We start from the raw sequence: 18,664 nt of genomic DNA on the forward strand, positions 1-18,664 counted from the left end.
TGCTACACTATAACTGTGATCAAGTTACTAGCCAAACATAAAAAAAACATGAAAATTCTGAAATTAAGCTCACCATTAAATATTATATTACATTTAAAGGGACACTGTACCCAAATTTTTTCTTATGTAATTCAGAAAGAACATGCAATTTTAAGCAACTTTCTAATTTACTCCTATTATCAATTTTTCTTCGTTCTCTTGCTATCATTATTTGACAAAGAAGGCATCTAAGCTTTTATTTGGTTTCAGTACTCTGGACAGCACTTTTTTATTGGTGGATGGATTTATCCACCAATCAGCAAGGACAACCCAGGTTGTTCACCAAAAATGGGCCGGCATCTAAACTTACATTCTTGCATTTCAAATAAAGATACCAAGAGAATGAAGAAAATTTGATAATAGGAGTAAATTAGAAAGTTGCTTAAAATTTTATGCTCAATCTGAATCACGAAAGAAAATTTTTGGGTACAGTGTCCCTTTAATTATATCATAATTAAATTCTGGGGGTTAGAAGATTTAATTTTATCATTTCTATGATTTTTAACATGTTATTGGGAACTTCAACTGGTTTTAATGTGAGTTGTGAGGTTGTAATGTGAGTTGTGGGAACTTCAACTGGTTTTAATGTGAGTTGTGAGGTTTTCTTTACACTGAATGACCTAGTTTTATATTGTTTGTTCGATATTGTGTTATTGTTTGTTATAGTTTTATTGTTTGAGTAGCGTGACCTGTAGCTCTCTTATGTTAAATAGATGTATTTTATATGATGTTCCTCTTTATTGACAAGGGATGACAAAAGTGTTTGCTCAACCAAGTACTCACTTTCAAAGAAAATGTTAGCTGCAGCCATATTGATTGACTGTAAAGTTGCCACCTTGGCCATGGTAACGTGGACAGTTTTGAGTTATGCATGCTGCAGGGTTTGCAGGGGCGAACATGTATTGTGCCTCTGGATAGAACATGAATAGTGCTGCTATATAACACTGGTCATGCTCCTCCCTGCAACCCCTGCAGCATGTGTAAAACATTACTGCCCAGGTTAACATGGCCGAGGTGGGAGCCCTAGTTGATTGATTTAATGATTCTGACAGGAAACAATTTCATAAAACAGGAAATTATAGTATGATCTTCAAAACTTGCTATCAAGATACAAAGGAACTTGTTATAATACTGACAGTCATTACAGGAAAAGGCTGCTTAAGTCACCTCAGTTTCCATGACAAACACAGGAGGAAGAGTATTTCAGTGGCATTTATGTAGTGTCTGTATAGTATGTAAGGTTGCCAGCTGTCCAGTATTCAACCGGATAGTCCAGTATTTTAGCAGGTGTCCAGTAAAATATCAACAATAATATTGGACACTAAAATGTTATTTTTTTATTTAAAGTCTGAGTGTTAAATGTGTATGGCCTTCAATGCATCAATGCATTACAAATATGGAGCTGAAGAAAAAAAATAAGGGGCTGTCAACGAGGTCAAATCTCTACTGTTTACATGTGTTACTGGTAACCAAAGAGGTACAACAATTGCTTTGTATATTACTGGCAGCCAAGTGGTAACATGACTGTCTTGTTTTGAAAAATATACATGATAGGATCAAGAGTGGGGTCTAAGGCATCTACAGATTGTCCATGATTTTTATAGTGGACGGCTGGCAACCCTAATAGTATGTATTTGTAGTGTACAGACAGACAGACAGATAGATAGATTGATAGATTAGATATAGATAAATACTTGCTATACAATATTGCAGTAGGTACTTACCACCCTCCAGGCAACTGCACCATACAGACTAATATATCCAACTACATTTCCCTCAACCCTAAAGCTGCTATATAGAATGACTTCAGAATTCTGTCAGCATTTTGCTTCCAATGAGCATGCTTAAAATGTATCAAAATCTAACCATTTATATCTCAGCCACCACTGCTCCTTTATTTAGCCAGATAAGAGCACATAACTAAATAATAACATTTATCAGCATGCTGAATTTTATACAGAATGGGGAAGTTGTTTTAGCCATTTGTTTAGCAAATCTTTTTCAATTTTAAGAGAAAGAAGGAAGTAACTTTTTTAACACGATGGGGCAATTTATTAAGCCCTATAGTCTGCCTAATGCAGCTGTTTCCGCAAAAGCCTTCAGGCTCGCCGGAAACAGCTCCTTAACTCGTCCGTTTGCTCTGGGGCTGCGGACAGCAATCCGCCCAATCGGGTTGATTGACAACCCCTCTAGTGGCCGATTGGCGCAAATCTGCAGGGGGCGGCATTGCACAAGCAGTTCACCAGAACTGCTTGTGCAATGTTAAATGCCGACAGCGTATGCTGTCGGCATTTAGTGATGCAGGGCGGATATGATTCGCTATAGCGAATCATGTCCGTCTGAGGTTCGATAAATCTACCCCATAATGTCAATATACTTAACACTTTGAGATGGTATTATAAAATGATAAATCGTATATATAAAAAAAACCCTCTATAATATACTTTCATTATTTTGTCCCTTTTTTAGTAACTTTATTCTGAAATTGTAAATTTATCAGTTCCTGTTAGAAATAGAAGTGCAGAACACCATCCTAAATGCCTCTGCTAGGCTAATCCACCGACATTCTGTATCTGCTGCACCTCTCTGCGAGTCCCTTCACTGGCTCCCCATTCACAGCAGAATTAAATTCAAAATTCTCACCCTGACCTACAAAGCCCTTACCAACTTAACCCCCCTCCCCACTCATCAACAAATATACTCCAGCCCCTAAGATCCAACAATGACCTTCTCCTTGTATGTATTGGGTACTTGTAAAGCGCGGCTAATCACCCGTAAGGGTCTCAAGGCGCTGCTCATTTTATCGACCTCGGAAGGATGAAAGGCTGAGTGAACCTCGCCGGGGTCAAACCTGCAACCCTTGGGTTGCTACAGAGCTCAGCCACAGTGCCTTAGCATGCTGAGCTATCTGTCCGGCTCCTTGCATCTTCTATCATCACCTCCTCCCATGTTAGACTACAGGACTTCTCTCGTGCGGCACCAACCCTCTGGAATGCACTTCCTCGAGCTGTCAGACTTTCCTGCCCTCATCTAACTCCACACTAACATCATTCCCACCTTTGCAGTCCTTACCTCCCGTTTATCACCCTCCTACCCATCTAGATGGTAGGTTCCCATGAGAACAAGGCCCTGAAATTCCACCTCTTTTTATTTGTTAGATTGTATTGTACTGTACTTTTATCTTTGTACCCATGGACAGAGTTGCGGAATCTGTTGGCGCTTTATAAATAAAGAATAATAATAATAATAACACTATTATACACCACACCAGCCATTGGCTACACACTCTAGTGACCTATTTATAACTGTCCCTAATTGGCCGCAGCAGAGAAAATAACCTAAGTTACAACATGGCAGCTCCCATTGTTTTATAGACATTAAAACTTCACATTTATTTTGTCACTATTTAGACGACTAATGAATGCAAAAAAAAAAATGCATCTACATATTATTCTCAGACTAATCTTTTCTTTGAATGCATCATTCTATCTAGCATTTATTTAGTGCTTAATGTCCCTTTAACAATTTTGTTTGAAAAGTATTCACTGGGCTCAATTCTCTCAAAATTATTTCTGTGGTAATGTACAACTATTTGCTTTATATCACTTCTTCATTAAACTTTCATGATTCAGATAAAGCATAGTTTTAGACAACTTTCCAATTTACTTATTTTTTCAACTGTGCTTCTCTTGGTATTCTTTGTCAAAGAGTAACCTCGAAATACTTTACAACAAAGGATACCAAGGGAACAAAACGTTATTATGACATATCTAAATCAAGAAACTTTATTTTTGACATTACTACCCCTTTAATAATAGATTATAATTGAAGTCACATATGTACCCATCTGTTCGTTACATCTCTAATAATACAGGTGCATAGCTAGTTCATACATAGATACAAATTTCTTCATTATATCATACCAATAACCATGCGGTCATACATCTATTCAATACATTATCTTGTGTCATATAGATACAAACCTGGTCTGTACATTAGATCTACATTCATGTAGGAAGCAATGAATACATTACATCAATTGTGTCCAAAACGTAGATTGGGATCTACTAACAGATCTCTAAGTGATGAACAGTAGATCACAAGATTGTTGAGTGGTTTCCCATTTCATCCTCAGTTAGTAGTAAGTGTATGAGCTCAAATTATAAGAAATATAAAAATGTGTTTTTATAGGAGTGGTTAAACAAAATAATATTTTACCCTGTGTTAAACAAAGAGGTTGTGTGCAAGCTCAGATTTTCTTTTACTTAGCACATGACAAGTGGATCACACTGACAAACTTCACAAAAAAATAGATCCAGTCTTACTAAGGTATGGGCACTCCTGCATTACACTGTACATGCCCAGCATGGAAAAAAATTAGAGGCAGCTTTCTGGTCAAGTGCTGAAACATTACAATACACTTCTCACAATAAAATATTCTGGTCTAGATTACGAGTGGAGCACAAACATTTGCGTTCAGATTTTTGTGATCGTTTGTGTGCAGGTTAAATTGGACTTGTATTACGAGTTGAAAGTAAACATGATCACTTGAGTGCAATTCAAGTTAACGCTCGTTGGGCTAGTGCATCGTCAGAGCTGTGTTTAACTGTTTTGCAAAACATATCAATAATACATTATAAAGTACACTTACACTTATAATAACACCATCAAATAAATTAATTTAAAAAATATTGCACAAAAAATGTATAAGGGCTCAAAGATATGAGGTCTCAGATGTTAGAGAAATAAAGCAGGCATGTCTAAATATGTATATATATATATATATATATATATATATATATATATATGTATACAGATGTATTTATATGTGTATATATGTATTTACAGACATATATACACATATACACACATAAATTGCCCTTTGTAGTTAAGTAGATGAAAACATTTAAAAGCATATTTATGCAATAATCATATGTTATATCTAATAAATATGTATGTACATACAAATATACACACATATATATATATATATATATATTTATATATATATAATTTTAGTATCAAACTATAATAAAGTGTGTATTGATCTATCTATATATAGAGAGAGAAAGATTGAAACCTAGAAGCTATCCAAAATGAAGTGTTATCTAGTGTCATTAATCATTGCATTTTTGTACTTTAATATTTCCCTTTTGATTATTTTTTTATGATGCCATTTTTGTATACAGTTCTAGATACAGAAAATAGACTTACTGAACCGCTTCTTAGTTTTTGCAGGAAAATCAATAGCTGTTTCAGAAAAGTATACTTGACTTCAGAGACAAAGAAGATGCTGTATCAGCACTAGTAAGGTAACCGTAGCAATAAACCTCATCTCAAGATAAAAGAAACCATTACTTATCCCAGAGCACTTTTTATTGCGATAAGAAAGGAAATAGTCCTGTTCCCCACTTATGAGGAAAGTTATATAGTCATAATGCTTTCTTAAATGTTTTTCTATAAAAGTAGTCATTACTGAACTGAATCACCAGCTTAAGAAGACAATACCTGAGAGGTGAGATGGCTGTAGTTACGCAGCACAATGAACTTCTGTCCTCTTTATATATGAGCAATAATGAAAATAAGTATAGGAATATATTTCAGTTTTAAAAAGAAACCTTTTGGGATGCAGCAATCTATTTTTTTCTTTCCCAGAGGGCTATTAAACAATTTTTTAGAGACAAATACATTTAAATAAGAATACATATTATCTCATTCATATTTCTTTTTAAAAAAATAGACATTACAATATGTTTTTTTTTACCATTCATTCTTTAATCTCCTAAAGTATATATATAAAAAAATAATTTTAGTATAGCAAAGGGGTTAAACACATAGTTAAAGTCGGCTCCATTACAGCAATGCAATACTGGAACCTCGCTAAACAAATTTGTTGAGTCAGTGACAAGGCACAAATGTTTGTAGCCACAATCACCAGCTAGCTCCCAGTAGTACATTACTAATCATGAGCCTACCTAGGTATGCTTTTCAACACAGGATACCAAGAAAACAAAATGCATTTGATAATTGAAGTAAATGGAATAGTCTCTTCAAATTGCATGCTCTGTCTGAATCATGATATTTTAAGTATGACTTTAATGTCATTTTATTATTTTAATGTTCTTTTAAATATTTTATAAATATTTAAGTGCTAAAAAATGTAGACAAGCAACTAGATACTGTATCATGTGTGGTCAGTGATGCTTGTAAATAAAGGTCACCATTTTCAACTAACTTTTTTATTTTTGAAATGCTCCTCTGCTTTGTCTGTTTCCATCCTTTTATTCCTTTTATTAATACAATGTGTGTGTTCCATAGCACACGGTGCCAAACCTTCTACTCTGCGCCTAGCGCCCAGCTTAACATCCCCCCGCTTCTCTAGAGCTCAGGTTGCTGCGGTTTCTTGTAACATGATCAGGAACGAGCTGTATTTGGGCAGCAATAGATAAGTCAGGGCACTAAGGAACTCATGTAAAATAGGGTTATTTGGCAAATTCATTGCAGTTGGTACCTTTATTGGTACCAATATTTCTGATAGACGTCATAGAATAGAATAATTTATTTGCCAAGTATAAAAAAAGGACATTATACAAGGAATTTTTCATGGTGCAAAAGGTATCAGATGACAATGAACAAACAAATACAATCAGCAGTGAAAAAATCTAACCATCAAATATATTCACAAAGAGGGACAAACATGCAATTTATCTACTAAAAGAGAAGTAAGAGAAGTATTACCGTTTGCTATTTTAATAAAAACTATTCAGAAAACGGTTTGTCCAAGTCTGTAAAAGACGAATCAGATAAAATGTTTCCGACTCTCTTATTCATCCTTGAAAAGTAAATGTTGACACCCAATGATTTTGTTTTTTCAAATCTCGCAATTCGGTGTTGTTTCTCCTTTAATGACAATGTAGCAGAGCTATACCAGACTAAAATAGAGGATAATAAAACTGACTCAATGATGGCTGAATAAAAACAAGTTGACAGTTTTTGAGACAGGCCAAAATGTTTAAGTTGACTGAAAGGACACTCTACTCCAGAATTCTTATTGTTTAAAAAGATAGATAATCCCTTTATTACCTATTTCCCGGTTTTGCATAACAAACATTGTTATATTAATACACATTTTACCTTGTATCTAAGCCTCAGCAGACTGCCCCCTTATTTCAGTTCTTTGACAGACTTGCAATTTAGCCAATCACTGCTGACTCATAAATAACTCTACGGGAGTGAGCGCAATGTTATCTATATGGCACGCACGAACAGGCTTAGACATCAGCAAATGCGCCTACCTAGGTTTAGCTTTCAACAAAGAATACCAAGAGAACAAAACAAATTTGATGATAAAAGTAAAATGAAAAGTTGTTTATAATCGCATGCCCTATTTGAATCATGGAAGTTTAATTTTGACTAGACTGTCCCTTTAAGAAGTACAAATGTTGTTGGGACTTTTTAATTATGGTAAAAATATTAACATTAAAATAAAACCTGCTTTACATTTTAAAATTTCATCTTTTTAGATGAATCATAGAAAAAAAGATTATAACTTCTATTTAAGCCCATCCAGCCTTCTGATTCATCAATCAATTTAACCAACCAGAATATTGGCATGATTCAATTTGACGTGCAACAGTACAGCTATAGACTGCCTCTTCTTACAATGAAAGGTATAGGGATAGACTACTACTCTAAAATGCTTACATTATATTTAAGCCACTGCAGGCTACCTCCTTTTCTTAGTGCTATTTATAGACTTGTTTTCATTTGTAAGTTTCCAATCTTGACTGTAACAAAGTAACAAAGTAAAATTTATATATAAATATGTCTGCATATTTGGGTTAATGTGACAGTCTACTCATAATTATTATTGTTTAAAAAGATAGATAATCCCTTTATTACCCATTCTCCTGTTTTGAACAACCATCACAGTTATATTAATATACTTTTTACCCCTGTGATTACCTTGTATCTAAGCCTTTTCAGACTGCCCCCTTATTTCAGTTCGTTTGACAGACTTGCATATAGCCAATCAGTGCCCTCTCACTTGTAAATCTATGGGCGTGGTCACAATGTTATCTGTATAGAACACATGAACTTATGCCCTCTAGCTGTGAAAAACTGCCAAATGCATTGAGATAAGGGGCGGCCTTAAAGGTTTTAGAAATTAGCATATGACCCTACCTAGGTTTAGCTTTCAATAAAGAATACCAAGAGAACAAAGAAAAATTGATGATAAAAGTAAATTGGAAAGTTGTTTATAATCGCATGCCCTATCTGAATCATGAAAGTTTCATTTTGACTAGACTGTCCCTTTAAGAAGTACAAACGTTGTTGGGACTTTTTAATTATGGTAAAAATATTAACATCCCATTTAAAATCATGTTGAATTGTTGTGCCATTATGCTGTATGATGTAACTCTGTCTACTCTACAATCTTTAATTTTGGGAGAAGAAAGTGATGGAGACTCTTTTTTCTATACTCAATTACCATCTCTTTGGTTTTATGAACATTTAATTATAAACTGTCTGCTTCACTCCATGTTACCAACCTGCCTACTTCCATATTATAGCTCAATTCATCTTCATCTCTCATTCATTACATGGATTTTAAAATACATTTAAAAAATGTAACATATAAGGCCTCATGACCTTGTTTTATGGAAGTGTACAGATTACATTGTTTTTAGGTTCCGATGAATACTAAATTCAGCTTATACTATTTGAATTAAAATCCATGTTGATAATCATTTACTCATTGTTAACTAAGAGTAGTGATGGAGCCCAGTGGCATCTGACTGATGAATTTCTCCTGTAAATATTTCTTAACAGCAAGCAAAGAGTGCACAATGCTTCAGAACCCATTGCTCTCATCTCTTGGTGATTCCATTATTTCCTGTCTGTGCATCCTCCCACTCCTTGTTGTGCAACTCATGTGACCTCATTTGCAGGTGCTGCTACGGAAACAATCTCCATCACTGCAAAATTTGAACAGGTTCAATCCAATAAAGAAGTGATATAAAGAATGTAGTTATTCAAGTCTACAGTAATCATTTAGCGAGAATTGAGCCAAGTGGACACTTTTCAAACAGAATAGTTAGTATCATTTTGAAAAAGGTTTCTATGATTAACTTAAGTTTGCATCAGCCAGGACTGAGTATACAGTACAGGTGCACCAAGGCATAGGATCGTTAGATGGCCCATTATACCATTAAGTTGTGTTGTCACTGTTACATATCTGATTAAAAAGATTACCCACACATTCCTGTACAGGTTCTTATTCACAGTACAGAGCACATAATCTAGGATGATAGGGAGTGTATTGTTTGCTTGTATCATAGGAAGGTGCCCATCTATAAAGAAAGCACCCCTAGGCAGTTGTTGGCATTGTCAAATGATAAAGCCAGACATTGAAGCAAGGTGCCTTCCAAGCTCAGAAGATGTATGGATTTTCACTTCTCAGTCAATATTCTTCTGAATCCTAAACAGTGGTTCAATTAGGAAATCTTCTCATCCAGCAGAGGGCCATTAGCTGTCAAATGAAATGTTAAATATTAATAAATGTTGCCCTTGTACTATATAGTAGTATATGTAATTGCTTCATATTGGTGGTAATAATGTTAAGTTACCTACAGTCGGTTTTAAAGTATACTTAACTCTTTTTTTTTATTATAATTTTGTCCTTTCCCATTCTGATTGTAAAAGGAACACATATTGAAAGCACAATATATATCATTTACAGCCATTCTATTAGCAAAATGTGTGCAGGTAATTCAGCTAATCTCCACATAATGTTCTTAATTGAAGCTTTCCTATTAAAAACAAACATTCAGACCTACATTTAACGTAATTAAAAATAAAATATTTTTGCACAATGTGTAACATAAAATGTGATTTATAAAGGTTATTGTAGAAGACAGCATTATGCACTCTTTTCCATGTTTCTTTCAAAATGGTAACGGCTTTATAAGCTTTAATCTATATCTAATTATACTGCTTGTTTCATTTTGTTAATGTGAAATGTTATGTGCAGAGCAATTCAATGAAAGTGCATAAGCCAAAAACTTTATTTTTTTATTTTTTTTGTGCTTTATAGAAGCTGCCAAAGTATGACGAGCCTATTTAGTAATAGCATGTCTCCAGTGAAGGACAATACATCATCTCTTCCTCGAAAACAAAGCTCTCCTAGCAAACCACCTCTCCGAGCCCTTTATGATTTGCTTTTGGCGCCAATGGAAGGGGTAAGATGTTAGAAATATTTTTTTTAAAAAATTAAAGGGACATGTAGTGTAAAAAAAGAAATGCTTTATTCTTTGAGCATTTTATTTGTTACACAAATGTGCTCATTTTAATGTGTGTAACCCCCTATAGGACTAAATACATAGTCAAAATTGTGCTCTTGTGCCACTTCAAATAAGAATAAAGTTGATGAGCAAATGAGAATCAGGCAAACATATGCATGCTCCAATCACAGGCCTAATACTCATCTGGAGCAGAAGGGTATATTGTAGGAGTGCAACTTTGACTGTTCGTACCATACATATAAAAGAACACGCATTTACAGATGTCAAACATATTTTTATGCCTGGAAAAATGCTAAAAGGACAGTGAACATTCAAATTACATTTACTTACTTTAGTGCATTATTTTAATCTTCATCTCTTTGCACACATGTTTTTCTAAAGATTTAATTTCACCCCACGAAGTTGGAGAGCATGGCTAATCCTGACCTGTCCTTTAAGAGTGTGATGCTAGGTCTCACATTAAATGCACGCATGTGCGACCTGAATTCGCACTCTCAAGATAGGATCAGTACTGCACGTCTGTTGCCCAATAGCAAATTTAAAAAAAAAAAAAAAAAAAATGTGTGCAAAGAGCTGAAGATTTACTGCTATAAGTCAATGTAAGGCAACTCCTTTAAAAACTCTTAATATTGAAACTAATACTTCAGTATTAATTTCCTAATTACATTTGCCACTGCTTTACTGGTGGAGAAGAACTAGTTTATTCAGGACAATACAAAAAGAGAAATACATTTTGAAATGTCCTTTTATAGATGAATTAAAGAAAAAAAGATGACTACAGTGTCCCTTTAAACACATAGAAAATGAAGTTAATTTGATTAAAAATATAATATTCTAACTGCATAGAACATTTAATATTTCTATGAGAATTTTCCTGTTATTAACAGATAATGTGATTGTGGTATTGATGTGCCATCTACAGGCTATGCACAATATATATAACAAATTTTGGATCTAATTATATTTCACATTGAAAACTTCAGACTTCATGTCCTATTCTATAAACCACAATTTAATTGTTGTCAATTATATATTATGCAGACATCGTTATTAAATTGAACAGAGTAATTGTTTGAACCAATGTACAACTACGAATGAACAGGCATATTAAAGCCATTATATTTTTGTGTTTGTACAGTTTTCATTAAAAAGGCAAAAATACATTATTACTTTAACAAACAGATAGTGATATTGAAATATTTTCCCACATTTGTTTATTACCAAAATAAAATAAATAAGGGTTAAACCCACCCATTGAAGGCTATTGCCCGGCATAACTATCCCCAAATACAATAAATAAAAACACAACGGAGTTGGAGAGAAGACCAACATGATCACATTTATTAACATTCAGGGAGATTACAAGTTTTGCGTTCATGTTTTAACTCTGAAAAATGGTAATTTCAGTGTTAAAACAACAACGCAGCCATTACGAGTCTTGTCGGAATGGCTGTACCGCAAGCCTTTTAGCCTGTAACGCAACGTGAGTCCCGCAATCAAAGAAATTACGTTTTTGCGTGGGGTTTCCATAGCGCTGCTATTACAAGTTTTGCGGTGAGGCTAAAAAGCTTGCGTTACACCCTATAATGACAAGTTCCATACCGCCATCTGAGAGCAGTAGTTATGAGTTTTACGCAACAAAACTATTACATAAAACTCATAACTACAGGGAGTGCAGAATTATTAGGCAAGTTGTATTTTTGAGGATTAATTTTATTATTGAACAACAACCATGTTCTCAATGAACCCAAAAAACTCATTAATATCAAAGCTGAATAGTTTTGGAAGTAGTTTTTAGTTTGTTTTTAGTTATAGCTATTTTAGGGGGATATCTGTGTGTGCAGGTGACTATTACTGTGCATAATTATTAGGCAACTTAACAAAAAACAAATATATACCCATTTCAATTATTTATTTTTACCAGTGAAACCAATATAACATCTCAACATTCACAAATATACATTTCTGACATTCAAAAAAACAAAAAAAAACAAATCAGTGACCAATATAGCCACCTTTCTTTGCAAGGACACTCAAAAGCCTGCCATCCATGGATTCTGTCAGTGTTTTGATCTGTTCACCATCAACATTGCGTGCAGCAGCAACCACAGCCTCCCAGACACTGTTCAGAGAAGTGTACTGTTTTCCCTCCTTGTAAATCTCACATTTGATGATGGACCACAGGTTCTCAATGGGGTTCAGATCAGGTGAACAAGGAGGCCATGTCATTAGATTTTCTTCTTTTTTACCCTTTCTTGCCAGCCACGCTGTGGAGTACTTGGACGCGTGTGATGGAGCATTGTCCTGCATGAAAATCATGTTTTTCTTGAAGGATGCAGAATTCTTCCTGTACCACTGCTTGAAGAAGGTGTCTTCCAGAAACTGGCAGTAGGACTGGGAGTTGAGCTTGACTCCATCCTCAACCCGAAAAGGCCCCACAAGCTCATCTTTGATGATACCAGCCCAAACCAGTACTCCACCTCCACCTTGCTGGCGTCTGAGTCGGACTGGAGCTCTCTGCCCTTTACCAATCCAGCCATGGGCCCATCCATCTGGCCCATCAAGACTCACTCTCATTTCATCAGTCCATAAAACCTTAGAAAAATCAGTCTTGAGATATTTCTTGGCCCAGTCTTGACGTTTCAGCTTGTGTGTCTTGTTCAGTGGTGGTCGTCTTTCAGCCTTTCTTACCTTGGCCATGTCTCTGAGTATTGCACACCTTGTGCTTTTGGGCACTCCAGTGATGTTGCAGCTCTGAAATATGGCCAAACTGGTGGCAAGTGGCATCTTGGCAGCTGCACGCTTGACTTTTCTCAGTTCATGGGCAGTTATTTTGCGCCTTGGTTTTTCCACACGCTTCTTGCGACCCTGTTGACTATTTTGAATGAAACGCTTGATTTTTTGATGATCACGCATCAGACGCTTTGCAATTTTAAGAGTGCTGCATCCCTCTGCAAGATATCTCACTATTTTTTACTTTTCTGAGCCTGTCAAGTCCTTCTTTTGACCCATTTTGCCAAAGGAAAGGAAGTTGCCTAATAATTATGCACACCTGATATAGGGTGTTGATGTCATTAGACCACACCCCTTCTCATTACAGAGATGCACATCACCTAATATGCTTAATTGGTAGTAGGCTTTCGAGCCTATACAGATTGGAGTAAGACAACATGCATAAAGAGGATGATGTGGTCAAAATACTCATTTGCCTAATAATTCTGCACTCCCTGTAAAGTGTTACAAAGTACACTAAACACCCATAAACTACCTATTAACCCCTAAACCTAGACCCCCCTGCAACCCCTAATCTGCCGCTCCCGATATCGGCGGCAATAATAAAATGTATTAACCCCTATTCAGCCGCTCCCCACATCGTCGCCACTATACAAAAATGTTTAACCCATATTCCCCCGCACCCCAACATTGCCCACACTATAATAAAGATATTAACCCCTATTCCTCCGCTCCCCGACATCGCCGCCACTAAATAAAGCTATTAACCCCTAAACCTCTCGCCTACCACATCACTACCACTAAATAAACCTAATAACCCCTAAACCGCCAGCCCCCCCATCGCAACAACCTAAATTAAACTACTAACCCCTAAACCTAACCCTAAACCTAACCCTAACACCCCCTAACTTTAACATAATTAAAATAGAACTAAATTAAAGTTACAATTATTAACTAAATACATACTTACCTGTGAAAACAAAACCTAAGCTAGCTACAATATAACTAATACTTATTATTATTGTAGCTAACTTAGGTTTTATTTTTATTACACAGGTAAGTTTGTATTTATTTTAGCTAGGTAGACTAGTTAGTAAATAGTTATTAACTATTTACTAACTACATAGTTAAAATAAATACAAACTTACCTGTGAAATAACACCTAAGCTGCCTTACACTAAAACCTAACATTACAAAAATAAAAAAAACTACCATTACAAAAAATAAAAAACACTAAAATTACAACAACAAAAAAACCTACCATTACAAAAAATAAATGAAATTATCCAAAACAATAAAAATTATTCCTATTCTAATAACCTGTTTAAAAAAAAAAAAGCACCCCAAAATAAAAAACCCTAATCTATAATAAACTAACAAGGAGCCTTAAAAGGGCCTTTTGTAGGGCATTGCCCTAAATAAATCAGCTCTTTTTCTACAAAAGAAAAACAATCCCCCCCCCCAATAGTATACAAACCCCCACCCCCCAAACCCACAAAATAAAAATAAAGTAAAACCTAATCTACCCATTGCCCTGAAAAGGGCCTTTGTATGGGCATTGCCCTTAAAAGGGCATTCAGCTCTTTTGCTGCCTATTAAAAAAAATGGATATTCTAAAAAAAAGAAACACCCCAAAACGAAAAAAAAAAACATTACACAAAATTACAAACGAATTATCCAAAATAATAACAATTATTCCTATAAAAAAACACCCCAAAATAAAAGAAACCTGATCTATAATAAACTACCAATTGCCCTAAAGAAATCAACTTTTTCTAAACACAAATACAAAGACCCACTAACATTACAAAACCCCACCCCCCCAAACCCACAAAATAAAAAAAAAATAATCTACCCATTGCCCTGAAAAGGGCATTTGTATGGGCATTGTCCTTAAAAGGACATTCAGCTCTTTTTCTTGCGCTTAAAAGGGCATTCAGCTCTTTTAAGAAATGCCCAAACCCTAATCTAAAAAAAAAACACCCCAAAAAAACTAACACTAACCCCTCTTTAGGTACTCACGGTTGCTAAAGTCCCGATTGAACGATCTTCATCCCGGCGGCTTCATCTTCATCCAGACGGCTCCTTCTTCATCCATCGCTGGACCGGCATCTTCTTCATCCCTGAGGAGGCGGAGCGGTCGATGCACGGAGGCGGAGGTCCAAGGCGGTGGTCCAGGCAGAAGTCCATCAATCCGACGTGGAGGTCCTCTTCATGCGATCGTCTGCCGCACACTGAGGATTGAAATACAAGGCACCACTTTTTTACTGGGGGTACCATTGCATTCCTATTAGCTGAAAATTTTAAATCAGCCAATAGAAATTATGGCTGCTAAAATCCTATTGGCTGTTTCTAACACACTCTTTCCATTGATGTCTATGGGGAAAGCGTGCACGAGCACGTCAAAGCAGCGCTTGTATTTTGTGCGATATGAAGCTCAACGCAACCATATTGCATGCACAAGCCGGCTTTTCAAAAACTCGTAATGGCAGTGCTATGGAGGGTGAAATAACGCAACTTTTGTTGCATTCATTAACTACCCTCTATAGCGCAAAACTTGTAATCTAGGTGATAATAATTTAACGACATTAACTAAATAAAGTTTTTCTGCTGAAAAGTTTTCAAAGGTGGGCTGCACAAGAGCTGCTAAACTAAACCCCATGTGCCAGAAAGTTAGTGCCCAAAAGATTTAGCAGGCACAACACAGAGCCCCTGCCATGTTCCACCCTTCAATTCAGTACCAGATGTTAGCAGGAGTATAGGGCAGCAGGTCCGTGGGGAGTGTTAGATGTACCACATGCAGCCACTTGGAGGAGCAAAAGATAGAAAGGCTAGAACGACTGCACATGCCCCAGCCACCAGCAACTACAGCAGCGGTGCTGTCAGTTTTTCACTTGAGACAGCAGTCTGCGCACAGATAATGTTCAGACGTGATGATAGTAGAGACAACATGAGCTATGATAAGTGGACAGTGGTAGCTGCGTTTTGTAAGGTCTAGTTTGACATTTTGACCTAAGTGTGTGTTGTGTACATGGGTGGTCAGGTACACTTAGGGTTGCCACATTTGCATAAATCATTGTGCAGCAAGAACTAAAACTGCTAGGACTGATTTTAAATGATAATTTGGTTATAACATGCTGTTGTATGTATATCTATATACTTCAAGATTATTTTTCCAAAAAATGAATGCAACATTTTAAGGAGTTTTTCTACTTTTGAGCTTACAGTATATGATGATATATGATACATGTTGATTACAGAATGGACAGCATATATTTTACGTTATCCTCTGAGTGTGGAGCATTTCCGCTTAGCCATTATTTTAGTGCATGTGCTGGGGGGTTGCGTAACTACTACTTACCTTTGCTAGTTAATATTTGCACATATGCAACAGTTGCAATTTCGTTACTGTGTTATACACGCCATTACACTTGTCTTTGATCCGGAGTGTGTAGCAATCAGCGCAAACCGTTTCATTGTTCTGACGAACACACGCTTAATATCTAAGGGCTACAGTATGATATGTCTTTCAAGCCCTAGGCACATAGCCTATTTACTGTATCTGTTTCAAGTTGATTGTCATAATCACAGGTACTGGTGCTAGATCCTTGCCAGACATTCAATTAATCTGATACTCCAATACTGGTATTTGGTTTCTAACATATTACCACAAGTATTTTTGAGCCTATCCTCTGGAAGGTCAGGATCGATAAGGTATACACCAAACACACTGACACATTTCTGTAACCCCTATATGACCCTAACCGTACTCTTTACTATTTAAGTGAATCCATTATATTTTTTATTTTCTGTATCCTGCTCCCTAGTTGTGGTTTTAATATAATTTCCTAGTTTTAAATTGTGTATCAATAAAAGTTATGTTTTAATTTTTTTTATTTTTTATTTTTAATACCTTTGTGTCCCATGAGGCATCATCTAATATTGACATAATCTGTTATCTATCCTTCAGACTTTTGAGTGCTATTGGTGTATTCTTTTGAGTGTAATGTTATTCCACTCTTGCCTGTTTTTGCACATTTGCATTTGTGTGTGTATTTTCTTTTTTTTACTGCCCTTCTATGAAATAATTGTATTCTTATTTATTCTTTATTGTTATTTGTAAAAATAAGTTAACATTTCATAAGGAAATATAGACAGACTTTGTGGTTTTTTTATCATCTGATCTTAAAATCTATGTTTCTATGTTTTTAATATTCATATTAATTTAGCTGTGGGATTAATAACTATAATAAGAAAATGCTAAATAAATGAACCTATTATTAAGCAAAACAAGCAAAGTAATTATCTGTTTAAGACATTATTCATATATTCAATACAATTGCCACAAATAAGTTGTTAAAAACGATATATACAGTACGTGTATATCAAGAATTAATAAGATGATGTCTTTACAATTTTTAATATTAACTTATGAACTCTAGAGGGAGCCAGGCATCTAAATTACTATCCAAGACATATTAGAAAAAATATACTTTGTCATATATCCTGCTTTTTTGAAAAATGTGCCTATATATTTTCTAACATGTTATACATTTATGTTTTTTAAAAAGTCTTATTTTATTCATATTTCTGTACATACATTTGCTCTGCAGCTATTATGTATTCTACAAGTGAGGCTTTTTAAGCTAAATTAATTTAAAACAAATTACTTTGGTTAATTGCATTGTAGGGTATTTAATATTTATAACAAAATTCCCCACAGCCTGCAGTACAGTGGTCATATGGTAACTTATTTGATATATTAACTGCCATGGGGAATTCTGTGATTTTACGGGGTTGAAGTAATATCGCTGTTAGAGAAATAATTTCTAATTGCATTGATTACTACTGTTTTCTTTGTTGTGATGTGAAATGTGCATATGTTTGTGTTTATTTGTAGGCATGAGGCAAGTTTTTATTGCTATTAACCCACATTGATTACTTAGGCCAGTCGGGAAGTACAAGGTGTTAACTTTGCTGTAAAGAGCAGCCTGGTGAATTGGGGGTTACAGAGCGGCATGGGGGCTTTATCATGTTTAAATATAAATTTTATTAACTTTATATTGGTACTCAATGTACAAATGTTTCTACTACTATAGTAACCAGAATGTGGATATGATTCTTTTTATATTTTTCTTTACATTTTATAGCTATTTTTTTCTAATTTATTTGTTTTCTTGCAAAACCAGATGTTGCAAGCAATGGCGGTTTGAGAACTTAATATTTGGGGGGCTTATTGAGTGCTAACAAAGAGGTGGTGAAAACAGCTGAGTAATAGATAACATTTCCCAAAGGGATGCTTCATATTAACTACCAACTAAGACAGTTTAAAAGGACATGAAACCCAAAAATGTTCTTTCTTATCTAATCTGTTTCATTCTCTTGGAATTTTTTGTTGAAGGAGCAGCAATGCACTAATGGTTTCTAAGTGAATACATGGGTGAGCCAATCACAATCAATATATGTATGCAGCCACCAATCAACAGCTAGAACCTAGGTGTTCAGCTGCCCCTGAGCTTGCCTAGATAAATCTTTCAGCAAAGGATAACAAGAGAAGGAAGCAAATTAAATAATAAAAGTAAATTGGA

At 35.2% G+C, this 18,664-nt stretch overlaps 1 protein-coding gene across 1 annotated transcript in view; it reads left to right on the forward strand.

Moving 5' to 3' along the window:
- The window catches only part of TTC28 (tetratricopeptide repeat domain 28), a 951,873-nt gene that overhangs the window by 881,280 nt on the left and 51,929 nt on the right, over positions 1-18,664 (forward strand). The window contains exon 14 of the mRNA XM_053702081.1: positions 10,136-10,280. Coding sequence (XP_053558056.1) covers positions 10,136-10,280 — 145 coding nt within the window. The remainder of the gene's footprint in view (positions 1-10,135; positions 10,281-18,664) is intronic.

Source organism: Bombina bombina, chromosome 2 (genome assembly GCF_027579735.1).
Source record: "Bombina bombina isolate aBomBom1 chromosome 2, aBomBom1.pri, whole genome shotgun sequence".
NCBI classification, from domain to species: domain Eukaryota; kingdom Metazoa; phylum Chordata; class Amphibia; order Anura; family Bombinatoridae; genus Bombina; species Bombina bombina.